This window comes from Eptatretus burgeri, chromosome 12, assembly GCF_056783735.1.
Source record: "Eptatretus burgeri isolate ZD-2024b chromosome 12, Ebu_testis_v1, whole genome shotgun sequence".
Taxonomy (NCBI): domain Eukaryota; kingdom Metazoa; phylum Chordata; class Myxini; order Myxiniformes; family Myxinidae; genus Eptatretus; species Eptatretus burgeri.
The window spans coordinates 67,029,171-67,047,117 of NC_140972.1; the positions used below are offsets into that span (position 1 = coordinate 67,029,171).

Here is a 17,947-nt window from a genome sequence, read left to right on the forward strand (position 1 = left end):
TGTTGAAGTGCACCTTGATCCCCACATCCTGTTAAAATGCAAACGAGGAACCATTAAAGTGTCACACAGACACATTCCTGGCACCATCACATCGAAGTTACTGGTTCCCATAATACAAACCCCTCTTCAACTCACAACTACCAATATTTTAGCATTCGATTTATACCAGTTTTGGATACAAGGGAATGTTGGAATGACATGCAAAAAATAAGCAATTAGTGGATCTTGGTTGCTTTGTTTGAAAATCTGAATGTACTTTTATAAACTCTGTGAAGAGAAAAATTATTTGTAGCGGATATACAAAATGATGCGAGTTTATGCCTCCACATTTTGTGACTCATGGAAAAGTTCAAATTGTTTGAGTGAACCAACTCATGGCAAGTTTTCATGAGAACTGCCCACCCATCCCATCAATTGTAAAATGAATCATTGCCAGGAAGTTACAAAAAAAAAAAAAACAACTACATCAATTATACAGGCTGGCAAGATGGACGAGGCCCGAGAGGGAGGCACACTCACTTCGAAGCTGTCGAACCTGGGTTTCAATCTTGACCAAGCTATAAACTGTCATCCTGGTGTTTCATAGGCAGGGTGATTCTGTTGCAGGGCTGGGTATCAGCGACGAGCCTGACCGCTAGGTGGAGCAGCAGAGTCGGCTCCACCGAACACCCGGAATGTATAGGTCGTCACCCCGGATAACTCCGGAGCCGACGAGTCCCTTATTCGCCAATAGGTCGACCTTGTGGGGTAGGGTCGATTGCCAATTTCAATTTACATAAATACCCACGTCGTCCAAACTACCGGGGAAATTCACCCTCGACGGCGCTCGTACCGAAGGAGCCGCTAGCGTACTCGAACCGTGTGCGACCCGAGCGGATGGTCACCGAGCTTCCGTCGGTCCAAATGTCCCTTTACAGCAGCAACAACCTAACTAATTCTCCAACACGCACCGTGTTAAACCAATAAAAGAAACGCAAAACGAACTGATACATTTAACACATGGGTTTATTTATAATGGGGCAGGGGGGCACGCAAGAAGCAGAGTTATCCGAATAATTAGAGGCACGTATGTACAGCAAGGCACTTATACAATTTATTACTTACGAGATTGGTGCCACAAACACACACCCAAAATAAACGGACCCAAAGTGGTTTTTATTGAGGCCTCCAGCTCGGATGGAAAAGCGAGCTGAAGACCAGAGCCTGCCTCGGACCTGTCAACCTCGTGTGGTCTTCGAGCTGATTCGAACCGGGCACCAGTGAGAGGCGAGCCAAATCCAGACACCGGCGAGCCGTGATCAGCCTCCTCAGCTCCGCTCGGTGCTCGTCCTGGCAACCAAACCTCTCCTCTGTATCCTTCAGAGGGACGGCACACATCCCCTTGTGGTTCTGTTGGCAGCAGGATCTCTGAATCTCGAGCTCTTGGTGTTGGCGGAAGGGACGCGGCGCGCAACCCTTGCGGCTCCAGTGGGGAATGGTGTCTCAAGCTCAAGCTCTCGATCATGAGGAAGAGGAAGAGGAGTGAATCTCTGTCCGAACGCGCCGCACCCTTATTCACCCTGTCTCTGGGGGGGGGACGCCTCCACCCTCCCCTCCCCCTCACTGGACTGTTCTGGCGTGCAGAATCGCTCGTCGCCCTATCACTGGCCAAAATGAGCGGCAAGTCCGTCGATTGGCCCGGGCGTGTTGACGTCACGCGGACCCCCTGTTCCCTGTCGCGGGACTCCTCCTTGAACTCCGCCCACCAAACAGGCAGAGAAACATTATTCTGCATGGGCTCCGCCCACCAAATTGCCAGAGGAACTGTATTCTGTGTGGGCTCCGCCCACGTACGTGCTGACACGCACGCAGGCAATGGCATCGGTCAGAGCGAGGTGAAGGTGATGCTGGCATTGTCATAGTTATGAGGGGTGTAAAAATGAAAGAAAACCTTGACTATCAAAGTTACTTCGCAGCACATGTACATTTATTCACCCATTAGACTAGGGAAAGGGAGCTATCTATCCACATTCACTTTTCGAAATAACTGAGCTATAGGACCTGAATGTTGTGTGCTCATGGCTTCCAGATTCGCAACAATTCATGAATGCGTGCCATCCCTTGGATGGATGTTAAACTGGAATCCTATTGCCAGAATTAGTTGGTGGATGTTAAAGAGCCCATGGTGTCCTTCATGAAGAGAATGCGAGCAATTGTCGGCACCATGAACAAATTCCAAATTCCAGCCCCGTCTGCTTGTGTCAGTGGCGACCCGGCCAGGATTGTTGCCAAAAAACTGCTTTGGCAGCAGCAACTCTCTGCATAGGGCATGGTACATGATTATGATTATTAGTCCCTGTTGGACTTGGTCCAAAACGGTGGCTTATGGATTTGGTCTCGATTTTCGTGTGCGTGCATGTGTCCGCAACCATATCTCAGACATGAATGGACCAATTTTATTCATACTTGGCACAAAGACAACAAATGAGGGTACAGACATGCACATTGTTTTGTTTCGTGATGTGATAAAATATGGCCGCCAGTCGGCCATTTTAGTTGAAAAAAAACAAATAAACAGGTGTCAAAAACATCCTCAACTATGTCTCGGACATGCATTTACCAATGTTGTTGAAACTTAGCACACAGATAAGGAATGATGGCTTACATATATGCACGTCATTCTTTTCAGACACTAGATTCAAAATGGCCGACTGGCAGCCATTTTAGTTGTAAAAACCCAGATGTTGAACATGTCCTCAACCATTTTTCAGACATGCATTTACCGATGTTGTTCAAACCTGGCACATTAATTAACCCATTAACTCTGTGCAGCAAAATTACTAAAACAGGGGCTGACATTTTAAGTCTTTTTTTACTGGTTTATGCCAAGAAAGAATGATATACCACGAAAGTACAGGCAAAGGTTGAACACATTTGCAAATGCAACACAATTTGGTTCAACTTTCAATTTATGTGGTCCAGAAGAGAAGAGTATAGCAAGTGAACAAAGAGCCAAAGCATTAAGCCTTCAATGCAGGTTCAATGCATTAAAAAAAAATTAAAAAAATAAAATAAAAAGCTTTAAATAGCAAGTGAAACAAGTTTTATAAAAATTAGTCAATATTTTTTTTGTCCAAAATATTTTAACCTCAAATGTGAAAAAAACTAAAGCACGATTAAGGGGAATTGGAGCAAGAAAATATCAGATGGCATCTTTATAAGATCTTCACTCACTTGGTTAGCTGCCCCATCTCCATACATTGCAACACAAAGGGAATCGAAACCTTGGTACTTCTGTGCGAATGCCACACCAGCACCCAAGGGAACCTGAACACAGAAAATATGAATCATGTTTGATTTTTATGGTGTTTCAAATGTGATGTTAAGAATCGAAGAGTGAAAGAGATAAGGAAACATTTATGATTAATTTAACAAACATTCAAAATAATCACATTAATAACATTGGTCGAGAAAAATCGACTTTTTTTTCTCTCAAAGATATAAACACAATTTTCTGGACCAGTTTTGCATGCCAATTCCAAATCTGTTTTCAGTTTTTCTTCAAGAACATCTAAATATGACTGGTGTTAGTTTCAGCATAAGTTAGGTAATAATCGCACATTAGGCGAGTTAACGTGACAACTTTATTCATTTTTCAGTATAATTCCCATAAACGTTATACACACAATATGCTTGGTTAAATATATACAGTACACACTTATGAAAAAAAGAAATGTATAACAACTTAAAACGTTGCTCAAGTACAATCAACTTTTGTCAGCTTTGTCTGGATCGTCACGATAAAACATCCAGCAGTAGTCTGCCAGCATACTTTCATTCCAGAAACCTTGGTAGCGACTTTCCATTGCCTGAATGTCTTTATGGAAGTGGTCCCCCTGCTCACTCACCGTGCCAAGGTTTTCGGGAAAGAAATCTGAATGCGAATGTAAAAGTTGTAATTTCAAGGATACGTGACAGCCCATTTTTTGATATGCATCGAGCAGTTTCTGGACTCCATCTTTGTATGCAGGAGACTTGTGGTTCCCCAAGAAGTTTCCACAAATTCATTTGAAAGCCGGCCATGCTTTTAGTTCTAAGACTGAGACTTTCTTCAAAGCTTTCATCCTGCAGAACATCCCTGATTTGGAGCCCCACAAAGATCTCCTCCTTCAATATTGTAGCACTGATTGGAAATTTCTCAACAAGGTATTGAAACTCTCTCAAATTCGTCTTACCTATCGCTTTCACAAAATTATTAAATAAATCGAGCTTAATGTGGATAGGTGGCAGTAAAAATCTTCTTTCGATCAACTAAAGGAAATCACTGCACACTGCTCTTTCCTGGCATGTGCTTCTTTGATGCCAGTCACATCTGATGTAATGATGCACGGTAGTACAGCTGTCCCATAGGCATAGGAAACAACAGTATTTCCTTCTCGTCCTTCATGTGCAGCACAAGGCTGTGAGTAGCATCATTGGCTGGGGGGCACGGCGATGCTGCTGATGCAATGCCCATGTCAGAGATGCCAACTTTTGGAAATCAGAATTAGGGAGGATTTGCAACCGACACCAAATAATGTGCGCGAAGCGCACATCTCGCGCGCGGAGCGCTCGACCCTTGCGGCGGGGTCCAGGGCCCGCCTTAGGGCCCTGGAAGCTCTGGGGTTCTAGACGCTCTCTAGTGCCCTCTAAGCCCTATTTTGGAGCATTTAACATGTTAAGAATTCCCACTTTTTGAACAAAAAAAGGGGAAAATTGTGCACTTTTTAATGTTACATGTATGTTAATATTAGTAAGTTCGGGGACAATCAAAGATTAACAAAAAGCACAAAAGAAGCAATATTTTTCTTACCTTACTGGCTGGTACTACTGCTGCTTGCTTTTTCCATGGCAGCTTTGCTGAGTGACAGCTGTGTGGCTCTTTTAGCCCTTCTGATTATGTCTTTGCTGTATTCTCTCTGGTAGCAAGGGGTGCTATGAGCTAGTTTTTCAATTAAGAGAGCTTCCAGGGTTTTGACACTCAAATTGGGACGAAATTCAGTACGATTCTTCCGTACAAGACTGAGTGCCCGCTCACATGATGCGTTCGAATGAGGAATGACCAAGATTCCCTTCATCACTTTGCTCAAATTAGGATACTTCTTGGCACCAGTGCAGGGATCTGTGAGCTGTGAAATCCGATGCCACTGCTCATCCACTCTCACTGTCTCAGTAGCAATTGTAGCTATGGAGGCGTCTGCCTGGTAGTGAGCGAATTCACTCTCAAGACTGTCTATGTCACTATCACCGCCACTGAACAGACAGGGGAATTTCTTGATGAAAAACTCCACACAGTCAAACCCCACTTCTTGGTGGGGCTTAACATCCAGCACCTGAGCATGCTTGGCTAATTCATCATCTAGCGGCCAGGTTTTGAAGATGTAATTGCAGGCTTTCACATAATATGAGCGAACTGCACTGAAGAAACCTTGGATGTCTGACTCACTCAGAGTGAAGGTGGATTTCTTGAGACTCCTTTGTTCCCTATCAACAGTTTGGCATCGTTCCCAAATCATGAGGTCCTCATCATTCTTCTGATGATTTCTGTCAGAGAAGGGTACATTTACCAGAGCAACCGATGACACCGATGGTTTCAAAAACCGTACGAAGATATCTTTCAGAAGACCATTCAATTCTCCGTGCAGGAGATGAATACAGGGTTCGTCTCTTTGGAGCAGAAGATTCCCCTTCTCAAAAAGCTTGTTAGCATATCGAAGGAAGAAACAATAGAGTTTTGTTTGTGGAGACAAGAACATCCTGTTGACACGTTTTTCTCTAGATTCCTGCACAGTGTTTGAGGAAGATGCGCTTTTAGTTGTAGAACTCGTAGTACACTTAGCCGCAGGGCGATCACACTTGCGTTTACTGCCAGCAGAAGAGGTCAGACTCGTAGTACCAGATCCAATTTTACGTTTGAGGAGAGAGCTTGAGGTAGGTGCAGCCAAGGAAGAAGACCTCTGATTCGAAGGTTTTGCTGAGCTTCTATCAAGTGATTTGGCAAAAGCAGAACTTAACTTGGGTCCTTCTTTGCCTGTAGATGGGACTATCACAGTCTTTCTCGACTCTGAAGGGATCTGCTTTGTAGATGAACGTGATGAAGGGCCGGTGATGCTACCTGCTCTCAGCATTGGTTTTGGTGCTGTCCCTGCTGTCTTCTTCGCAGCAGATACTGCAGTGGTAGTGGTGAATGCTGCTCCACTAGTGCTTGATCCTGCAGTGCCAGTACTGGCAGTAGATACAGTGCCGTCCTTCTTGCTCGTTGTTAGAGTCTTGGCTGCAGTTGGTTGCATTTTTCTTCGTACTTCTTCTTTGAAGAAGAGGCGAAGTGGCTCCCACTGTTCAATCAGCCTGTCTAGGCACTGACCAAGGGACAGCCACCTTGTTGCGACATGCTTCAGAATCTTGTGTGTCGGGGCATCACAGAGTTCTTGCAGTGCTTTCACTCCTTTGACGCGTTTACTACTTTTGTCCAAGTAGTAGTAAATATCGATGAGAAAGTCATCTAATTCAATGGGTAAGGCCTGAGCCACCTTCTTGGCCGTATTGTGCATCATATGGCAAGGGCATCCCATGATGTAGCACTCTGGATTTTGTTTGTGGATATAAGCAGCGACTCCTTTGTGCTTGCCCACCATGACAGAGGCATTATCAGCACAAAAGGAAACACAATTTCCCACGGAATTTTCCTGTCACTGAACTCATGATCAAGCAGTTTGAAAATGTTTTCTCCAGTGGAATCTTGTTTGCACGCAGGCAAACTTAGCAAACCTTGCTTCACAATCCCAGCACTGTTGTCATAGTACGAAATCAGGACAGGATATAGCTGGGCCTCACCACTGTCATTGCTACCGTCTGTAGCTAGGCTAAATGGAGCTAGTCTAGCAATATCGGCAATAGATGAAGCAGTAACATTTGACAACTCACCAATTATTGCTGAAGTTTTTGTTCTTGCACATCCATACTTTGAAGCAACTTTTGAATCTGGAAACATCTTTTGAAATAGAGGTCCAGCATGATCTGAGACTGATATGGGCAAGTTATGTTCCACAATAAATCCACTAAAGAGAAGTCCCGCTCGGGTAACATCCTCTTCCTCGCTTGTCCCTTGTTTGGTGAAATAATTCAGAAGTGTACCGGTACTCGTGCTCGAAGATCTCTCCTTTGCAATGTCTGTGTGCCGTTTGCTTCCAACGTGCTTCTGAATATCATCGCGACCTCCGTGCTCAACTGAAATATCAACGCTGCATACTGTACAATACGCATGATGAATTCCTCTTTCAGACTTTCGAATACACGGGTATTGGAGACTGTATTCGGTCTTGTACTTCTGAGACCATTTCTTGGTCTTCGTAAGCTTCTTTTCTGCCATTTCGTAATCAACATCAAGGGCTTGAAGCATCGGTAACTTCGAAGTCGATGTTCCACAGCTGCAGCGCGACTCGTAGAACTCTAGCGGCTGTTAAACACCGCACGGTGGTCGCAACCGCCGGGCTGGTACGGGGCCCAGCTGCATGCAGTGAGCGTATCGCATGCATATACACTGTGCATACATACCGCATGCACTGTATTGCACACATACCGCATGCACTAAATCTCAGTGCATGATCGCATAAGCGAGATCCAGACCCAATGTTTCGCTGCTCCTCATTTGAATTTGCAATTTTTTACGTACAATTTGGTAGCAGCGAACGTTATGGAGTTACCACATGCTATACGTAGCAGACAATGCTTTTCATTCAATTCTCATACTAGTACATTCTGATTAGTGAACAGTGCAAAAATATCAAAATTTCGGGAGGATAAGGATAGTGATCGTAAGGGCGGGAGTTTGGGTGAATTTTCGGAAGCCTCCCGATGAAATCGGGAGGGTTGGCATCTGTGCCATGTTACCAGTACACTAGTATTCATTTCACCACCCTCAGAAGGATGACAGGCTGAGTCAGTCAATGCTACCTGCTGTTCATTCAACAGCTCGACAGAAGCTTGAACTCAAGACCCTAGGATCTTAAGCCAGCCACTTTAACTGTTAAGCCAACACCAGGCTAACAGTATTTTGTGAACCCTTCTTGTATGAACCTCCTCCATTAATTAAAATCAAGGCAATAACCTTTCAAATTTGATCAGTCTTATCATGAAAAAGTAGACTAGAAAACCGCACCAAGATTTTCGAGCTAGAAGAAAAAAACTAAACTAACGAGCTAGAAAAAAAACAAAAACAGATTGACAATTAATCAGCCTCCCAAGAGCTATCCAGCCCACCTATATTATATCTGATGAAAATGACTTGTTGGCCAGTATCAAGAGACCAAAACTCCCACTCATCTCTCAGGGTAAATTCTCATGAACGAACTGGAAGACCTCACCTGAGCTCCCACAATTCCATTTCCTCCATAGAAGTTCTGACCATACATGTGCATGGACCCTCCTTTACCCTTGGCACAGCCACCTTGCCGACCTGAATGAGTCATTTAGATACTGAGAAAGCATGCACAGCACTGTGGCATTTCATACAAATAGACAGAGATGCAAAAAATCCATTTGAGCCAAAGGTAATGTCATGAAATGTGTACAAACTGAAAGTCTGGTTATGCAAAAAAAAAGAGATAGCTAGATAGATAGAGATACCTTCGTACCTGTAAGCTCAGAAAGGATGCTTTTCACAGGAATGCCTCTCATGTAAGCAATCCCGTGGACTCTGTAAGCTGTGATCAAGTGATCAGTTGGTTTTATCGCATTCTCTATCCCCACTCCACATGCTTCCTGAAAGTTAGGCACAGATTTGTGAGATAGCAAGATAATGTGTTCTGTAATTACCTTAATAAATATAACCCAATAAGCTTATGCTTGTTAATTAAAGACTCATTTGCCAAAGTCAGTTTACAATTGTTAGTTAGTTGCCATAAATGTCAAATGTATTTTGCAAAAATGTTCAGTTTCCTGCCAATAATTATTAGATAGCTGTACTTTCAATTCAGATTATTTCAAAATTGGTTTATATTTGGGAAATAAATAAGTAAATAAATAAACTTTTGTTGAAAGCACAGCTATTGCACCATTTTGCAAGATGGAATAAAAACTGCTTCCAGTTTTGGGTTTGGAGCGTCGGCAGGTCTCTCTCTGGGCTCGCTGACGACTTTCTCAAAGTTGTTTCCTGTTGTTATCTGTCCCGTTTTAACTGTACATTTTCTCACCTACATGTTACTGTGTGTTCCGAGTTCGGTTTTGTTTCAAAAATCGTTCTATTTTGTGAGTTTTCATCGACCTTGTCTTACCGGGTTCCTTGAGGCCTACCCATCCTTCCCCTCTCGGTGTACGATCGTGTTTACTTGTATTCTCTCCCGATTAGCTTCAATCCCTATTTTCCCCACTTTCCCAACGTCCTCCATCCCTCCCAATCTAAACACTCCGTTTCCTGTCTTAAATCCCAATAAATAAATAAATAAATAAATAAATAAACAAACTACCTTTCTCCTGACACACCGAGTCCTGATCCTTCTTCTTCCTCCTTCTGCCGACACCATATTTATTTAACTGTGCTGACCCTCTCTCGCTATTACCTTCACGATTTCTTTCTACAACCTTCCATTCCCAAATCTTACCAATTCTTAAAAAATACATAAAAAAATCAATAATCTTCCATGTATCCTTTCGATCTATACACCTCCTGCAACCACATCTCTCCTCTTCCTGATGCTTTTCAGACTCAGCAGCTTCACTCTGCGTTTACAGTTCCAAATTCATCATACACCTCCACGATTTTATTTCAACCTTCCCTTTTCCGAATGTTACGCAATCCTTATTTAAAATAAATGAATTCACTTTTGACGATACACCTCCCGTAGCCACGTGCTTCTCCCATAACCATGTGATCCGTTTCCACCCCCTGCGTTTACAGATCCAAATTCACCATTCACCTCACGATTTTTTTCCCCAACACTTCCATTATCTGATCTGATGAAAACTCTCAAAAAATAATAATAATAATAATAATAATAATAATAAAACGATCTCATAATGCTTCATCTTCCTCTTTCACACGTGTCGTACTCTTTACTGTATCATAATGCACTACTCTTCTACTATTCCAACAGACTGCTCTCAATTCGACCTTTCCTTCATACCTTGCCAAAAAAAAAAAATCCAACTGTTGTTACAGCGTTTCTTCTCTCCATTCTCTTAATTCGCCTTTATTGCATCCAAGAAATGTGTTTAATCACATCTCTGACCGAAAACTTTTTAAAACCCAGTTTGCTATGAGTGTTCACATTCCATCAACCATTCCTTTTTTCCAACTTCAGTGCCAACTCACCCCTCTCAAAGCAACCATCACACTCTTCTCCCTCCAAGCCTCCCCCTCACCTCTCTCAACCCCCCCTCACCTCTCTCAACCCCCCCTCACCTCTCTCCTTCAACTCTCCCCACTCACCCTTCCCCAACCATTCATCCCCTCACTCAACCTTCTCAAAGTTGCCACCCCTCATCCACAAAGCTGCCTCCTTCCCCTGCCCTCTCACCTCCATCTCCTCAAATGCCTTCTGCCCTTCTCTCCCCCAGCACAACAGAGCCTTTTCTCCTCCTCATCAGGCCCCCTCCCCTAGCTATTCTGCAATCCCCCACACTCTTTCAACACCTCTCCTCCCTTTTCCTACCCACACCTTGTACCCAAAGCCTCCTCCCCTCCCTCTTCATTAACAGTGTGGACCTCAAATATCCAGGGCCTTCGCTCAAACCTTTCAGATCTCTCCATACAGGTTGCCACTGACAAACCAGACATAATCTGCCCAACAGAAACTTTCATCCCTCAAGACGTCTCCGACTCCCAAGTATCCCCTCCCTGGTTACTCCCTCCTCAGGTATGACAGACCTGAGCCTCGTCCTGGTGGAGGAGTTGCTCTCTTCATCAAAGATTCTATTCCTCACTCTCCATGCACTGCTTTCACTCCCCCACACCCCCAGGAATACCTCTGGCTACAGCTTCCCCTCCACTCCCACCTCATGTTTATATGTGTACTGTACCGTCCACAAAACAGTGATTATTCCATCGACACCTCACTATCTGAAAACATGGACCAACTTCTATGTTCTCATCCAAACTCTCTCTTCCTCATATGTGGTGACTTTAATTGTCATCGTGCCAGTTGGCTCGGTGTGGGTACCTCTCTCACCTGTCATGGAACTTCAGCAAAAGCTTTCTGCGACTTATTGGGACTGACTCAATCAGTCAATTTCCCGACCTGGATCTCAACCAATGGTACTCGATCTCTTCTGGATCTGATGTTGACAAATTCCCCTGAAAATATCTGCTGTTCTTCCTCCGCTCCAATCGGTTCTTTTGACCACGTCCTTGTCAAAGTGGACATCTCTCTGGCTATTAGCAGAGAACCATCTCACCACCGTCGAGTCTGGCATTTCACTCAAGCCGACTGGCAGGGTCTCCAAGCAGCCATCAAACTTATAGACTGGTCTCCTATCGCAACTTTCTCCAACATCAACTCATCCTGGAAATTCTTTCAAAGAAACTTGCTCTCCCTCAAGCACAGATTTATCCCCTCTCGTCTTCAGTTGTCCTACCCTTCCTCCCGCCCATGGTTCACTGAAGCTTGTGGTGAGGCAGTTGTCCTAAAACAACTTGCCTTTGCCTCAGGGAAAGCAAACCCAACTGAAGGTAATCTCAGTTCCTTCCATGAAGCTCAGAACAAGTGTGTATCTACCCTCAGGAGGGCCAGAAAACAATATCTTTCTAAGCTAAAGTCTGAACTTTCAAACCTCTCTCCCTCCTCCAAATCCTGGTGGCATCTAATCAAATCTGTTTCTGGTGTATGTTTCCCCTCCATCCCCTCCCTTACCTCAAATGGCCGCACTGCCGATACCGCACGTGAAAAGGCTGAATGCCCAAACTCGGTGTTTGCATCGAAATCTTGTGTCCAAAACCCATCGCTTTCTCTACCCACCTTACCCAGTCACACCCAACTGTCCCTGGACTCTGCGTCCTTTTCTCCTGACAAGATGCACAGCTTGCTGTCAAACCTCGACTCAGATTCTGCAACCGGTCCAGACGGAATCAGCCCATGTATCCTAAAAACCTGCTCCTCTGCTCTTGCTCACCCTCTCTCTGTTCTATTCACCCTCTCATTTGATCAAGATCATCTGCCATCCGCTTCAAAATCAGCAAAGATTACTGCTCTGCATCAAAAAGGTGCAAAAACAGATCCCTGCAACTACAGATCAATCAGCCTTCTCCCAATCATCAACAAGGTTATGGAACCAATATCACTTCAGACATTAAATCCCTCCTCTTCTCCAATGGCTTGATGTCCGATCATCAATTTGGTTTCAGACCAGGTCACTCTACCCTGGATATGCTGCTTCTGCTCTCCCAACAATGGATGGAGGTCCTCAATGTCGGAAATGAAATTAGAGCCATATCCCTAGACATATCGTGTGCTTTTGACACAGTCGAGCAACCTGCACTGCTCACCAAACTCTCTTCCTATCCAAGGCCATCTCCACTCATGGCTCACAGAATTCCATTCCTGTCGGTCAAGGTGTGGCCCGAAACGGAGTTCTTTCATCCCCTCTTCCTGTCCAGGCTGGAGTTCCTCAAGGTAGCATTCTGGGCCCTGATCTTTCTGGTTTTCATCAATGATCTCTGCGATTCTGGAAGATCCTCTTTATGTCTTTGCTGATGACTCCACCCTCTACCGTACCATCTGTCATCCCTCAGACTGGCAAGCAGCAGCTTCTTCACTCACTGCAGATCTGAATAAAATCACAAACTGGTCCAACACATGGAACATGTCTTTCAATCCGGACAAATCTCAGACTCTCACTATGTCTCCCCGAAAGGACCGTTTAGAACCCCCCCCCCCATCCACTTTCTTAACAATCCTCTGAAAGAAGTCCTTTCTTTCAAGCTTCTGGATCTCACGATGTGCCGTGATCTTTCCTAGAAAAGCCACATTTCAAACCTGGCTTCCAAAGCCAGTCGCCAACTGGGAATCCTCCATCGTACAAAGTCCTTCCTCGGCCCACCTGAGGTCCTGACCACTTACAAAGCTTTCGTCCGCAGCCTGATGGAGTACTGCTCTCCCATTGGGCTAGTGCGCCTGCCTCCCACCTTTCTCGGCTTCACGCTGTGGAAACCAAGGCATTTCGGATCATTGGCATCTCCCGCGATGAGGCTGAGTCCTTGGGCCTCTCACTGCAGGCAGGTCGGTGGCCTTTGTCTTCTACATTCTCCTCTCCAGTCTTGTCCCCCCCATCCTGTGTCTATCTGCGATTTGTCCCCACCACATTTTCGCAGGGCGTTCAAGGTCCACCAACAACCCCATTCTGGTAAAACTACCAAAATCACGAATCACTGCTCACCTTCACTCTTTCATTCCTTTTTTCCCACCTTTGGAATAAACTCCCTCACTCTATTCAATTCCATTCTTCCCTCCAGGCCTTCAAAACAGCAGTTTACCACCACCTATCATCTCTCATCCAAATAATTGATCTTTTATACCCCCGTTAATCCACCCGAAGCCCACCTCCTTCAAATTCCGTCTTCCTTCCTGAAAGTCCCTGTAACGTCCATCTTGTATTCCCCATGTTCCCCACCCCATCCTTCTCCATTCCACAGATCTCCGAATGTCTCTGTTCCCCACTGTTTTGTCCTTCCTACTCACACCCCTCTTGTATCATGCCCCCCTTTGCTGTGCATTGTGTGTTAGCTCTCATACGAGTCTCGACAAGGTGTACAAAAAAAAAAAAAAAAACACAACTTCTGTTGTAAAAGTATTTGCCCCTTTGTTGTTTCAGCTGGCAGGATGGATGTACACACTCGCCTCAAAGCTGTCTCGCCTGGGTTTGAATCCCGACCCAGCTATAAACTGTCATTCCGGTGTTTCCAGGCAGGGCGATTGATCAATGTGTCTGCTGTCCCTTGGATGGACGTTAAACAGGGGTCTCGTCTGCCAGCATTAGTTGATAAACGTTAAATATCCCACGGAGTCCTTCGTGAAGAGAAAGTGAGCTATCGCCAGAAACCTGAACAAATGCCAAATTCAAACCTTAACTACGTCGTCGAGCATCAGGCCTGGCCAGCCAGCTTGTGAAAGACTTGGGCCAAAACCTTCCCCCGGCTAACCCCCAACAAGAACATGGGAATAATTGTTGCCGTGAGTGAAAACAAAGAAGAAGACCCTTTGTTGTTTTAAGTATCCTAAGGTTTCCATCAAATGTACTCTAATTCTTGTTGAAGAAAACAATGCTTGCCAAAGATATTTATTTGTTTTTGATGCTACACTGCATTGCACAAAACAAACAAATAAATAAATAAATATCTTGCATTGATTTTGTATGGGAAGGAGGAACCAAGTTTAATCTGATGTAAACTTATCTGCTGATCATGGGGCTGATACAGCAGTTAGAGATCAGGATATTTTAATGAGGAAGGGCAATTAAGCCCAAGCTTGAATCATAAAAAGTAATTCAGAATATAGCCAGGCAGGTCATGTATTAAAACGAGTTAACGTGCAAAGAAATTCCAACATAAAATTCAGCAATTGCACGAAATTATACTTGCTACATGTGAACTCCACTTTTAGCTCAAATGGAAGTTTGGTATGCATCGCAAGGTTGAGTAAAGACGCACTTGTCCATCGTAGAGGTGACAAAACCCACGAATGACTTTCTGTTTGTAAAGCTGATCAGCCTTCAGTTCCATACGCCTGATTGTCTGCATCTGTTTGTAGTACAGTAGACCATCTTCCCGTGACATGCTAGCAGATATTGGAGGAGCGCTTTCCAAACCATGGAGAAGGCATGGCTGAAAAGTGCAGAGTAACAGACCAGGGAGAGGGAAAAAGAGGCATGAATAAAAATGTTTCCATTAAATTATGAGTAAAAGTTGGATAAATTCAATAACGTTCAAAAAGTATAGTGCCAAATCACATGTTTCACTGTGTTGAGAGAGATTGATGGAGGCAGTGATCCTGCTCTTGTAATTGTTTGCTCTCTGTTATGTCAAAGAAAAGTAAAGAGGAAAATGGAAACGGAAAACATTTACAAGCAATATATAAATAAATTAATAACTTTGGGTCTCGATTTATTGATGAAATATTTTCCACTTTCAGCTGAGATCCAAGAATGATGTTTATTTGGTGAAGCAATAACAAACACCTGCCTCAATATAGATATGACACCTTCAAATTTAATGTTTTTGAAACACCTTTCTGCACATCCACTTGTCTTTAATTTTTGATGGGAAGTGGTGTGTGCGTGTTGTGTTAAACTAAAGCTATGGGTCGAGAGTTAGAACCTGGGATTATATTGCCAGAGTGACCAACTGTTACACACAGCTGAGGTTGTGGATAGACCGGTGTGAACCCAGTGTTTGGAGAGGTTCTGAGTAGACAGTGTTGAAGCCTTGATGAAGGAGAGCCCAGTCAGTCATCACTTAAAAATTACTCAAGTTCTTACTTTAGCCATAAAACGATTTCACGTTAAGGAAAGGGTGTCAGACTGTTGGATTTTTAAAGTGTCCCCCCCACCCCCTTTCCAGGAGATTATGTGGAAAAGAAATGTTCATGGACAGTGACGTAGAACGGTGGTTCAAGTTTGACCTGGACTTGTGTTTTTATATACACAAGAATGTAGGCATGAGGAAAATTATCAAGAACATAGTGTTGAAAACATTATCGGCCTTATGTTGACAAAACATGTATGTTTAGTATGTATTTTAAACAAACAGAGAACCGTTTGAACTCCCAGATTAGCAAAGTACTTGGGGAAATGGTAATTGGGAAGGAAGGGGGAGGGGAAATCCTGTGTGATATAGATTATAGACAAAAGCAAAAAAAAAAAACAAAAGCAAAATTTTAAATCAGAACAAGATAGACGAAGGAGGAAGGAAAAGGTTGAGATTGAACCTTAATATCAAAAGTTGCTTCCGATGCAAAATCAGCGAATGAGCGTGCTCCCAGATTTCTTAGCAGACGCAGAGCCTGTAAAACACACCAGTATAACAAAGAGGAATAACCTGATGAAAAAGATTCTAAACCAAAACAAAAATGCCACACAATACATGTCAGTCATCATTGCTGCAAATAGAAGAGTTGTTGGAAGTGTGGATATCAATATCAAAAAAATAAACAAATAGCTGATTGGAAAGGGGGGGGGGGTGGTACCAAAAGACATAAATGAAAAAGAAACCAAAAAAATTTTATTTCTTTTTTTAAAACTGGGAGTGGTGGTGGGGGTGGTGGAGGGTCATTTTAAATAAGCCATATACAGTTTAAAAGTTAGTCATTTGGTTGAGTCATTGAAGACTTGCTTCTTTCTCTCATGACTGGTGTGGATTTGATTCCTGTGGCTGTTCAGCTCTCACCAACTTGCACGAGATAAGCATGGCAAATATGCAAAACACCCCTCATTCGTCCAGTAGATTTAGCCCCAGAATGGCTGAACCTGAAACAAATTGCAATAGTTTTTTATTGCTGGATCTTGTTCAGGGGGTCACTCTGAATGTCCCAATATAAAATAGGACAAAATCGGACCACCGGAAGTGCCATAATTTGCATAAATTCAAAATGGCCGCCATTGAGAATTTGGGGGGCTGATATCTCCTAAACGGTGCATTTTAGACCCCATAAATGTATTATTAGCAGATAGGAAAGTGACCCCAAGGAATCCAAATATGTCGTCAAAAGTTGTATGTGATGTCATACATGTCAAAAATGACGTCATAGGTGTCAAACAAATTCAAAAGAGTTTATTTTCCCTTATCATATAGTATACATCGGGATTGACAAATAAACTATGCAACACAACATGGAACACAACAAACCCCCTCCCCCCACTAGGGTAACCTACACATTTCACCTAAGGTAAATGGACTAAATGGCCAGGTGACCATGAGTGTATTTGTACAATACATCAGATTTATGCGGCTATTTTTGCACTGTGGGCATGACCGATTTCATTTTGCATGCTTTGTGTAGTGACTGCTGTAGAGTGTACTGTGTATATGGTGTTTGGTTCAGATTGTTTGTGTGGGGTATTAGACATCGTATGTATGCGCATAGCATGAGGTAAACTACTTGACTGATTTTCGTGGAATTTAGCATAGCTTTGACAATATCCTAAAAACTAATTTTCCATCCACAGGGCGACATCTACACCATGGATGACACAAAGTGTGCCATGTGCGAGAAACAGCTTGATGATGGCAGACAAACGTTTACTTTGACAGAGAAGGGTGCCCATAGTGTGAGGGAAGCGGCAAAATCAAGAGGAGTTGCCATCAACGTGATGGTGGGGCAGAAGTTCCACTCTGAATGCAGACTAGACTTTTGCAACAAGAAATCTATACAGTTTTCGTTAAAAACGAAAGTTTTGGGAGGAGCCAGAGCCGCCAAGTCGCCGTTCTATTGAACCCATATTTAACTTTTTGGAACACTGCTTCCTTTGTGGGATGTCAGCAGACACCAACTCTGATGATTTCTTACCCTGTTCGAATGTGGGACTTCCAGAGGTCTATCTTTAAAGCATACGACCAAAGGCCCTCAAACGATCCTTGGGCAGAGAACGTTCGGGGACGTTTGGAATCTTGCATTGACCTTCACACGGCAGATGCCATTTACCACATAGTTTGTAGTGTAAACATCAGAACAGGGAAGCAAATTCCACTCCGTTACAGAAGATGGGAGAAAACGGCATCAAGACCCTAAGCGCAGATGGTGATGCTGATGTCTTGATTGTGAAAACGGCTGTAAGGTGTTCAACGTCTGCTTGTACGCAACTAATAGGAGAAGATACAGATCTTCTTGCATTGTTGTGTTTCTATTGCGGTGATGATTGCAAAGAGGACTCGTCTTCAGGTTAGAATGCAAGTGTGGGAAGAAGGAGGTGAAGAGGAGAGTCTGGGACATTGTTTGCCTCAAGA

General features: G+C 43.7%; 1 protein-coding gene across 1 annotated transcript in view; it reads right to left on the reverse strand.

Annotated features, from left to right (window-relative positions):
• Positions 1-17,947, reverse strand: part of PDHA1 (pyruvate dehydrogenase E1 subunit alpha 1) — a 42,447-nt gene that overhangs the window by 19,043 nt on the left and 5,457 nt on the right. The window contains exons 2-6 of the mRNA XM_085848353.1: positions 15,933-16,007; positions 14,657-14,830; positions 8,652-8,778; positions 8,382-8,473; positions 3,214-3,306 (exon numbers count right to left, since the gene is read on the reverse strand). Of these exons, the coding sequence (XP_085704479.1) occupies positions 3,214-3,306; positions 8,382-8,473; positions 8,652-8,778; positions 14,657-14,830; positions 15,933-16,007 (561 nt within the window). The remainder of the gene's footprint in view (positions 1-3,213; positions 3,307-8,381; positions 8,474-8,651; positions 8,779-14,656; positions 14,831-15,932; positions 16,008-17,947) is intronic.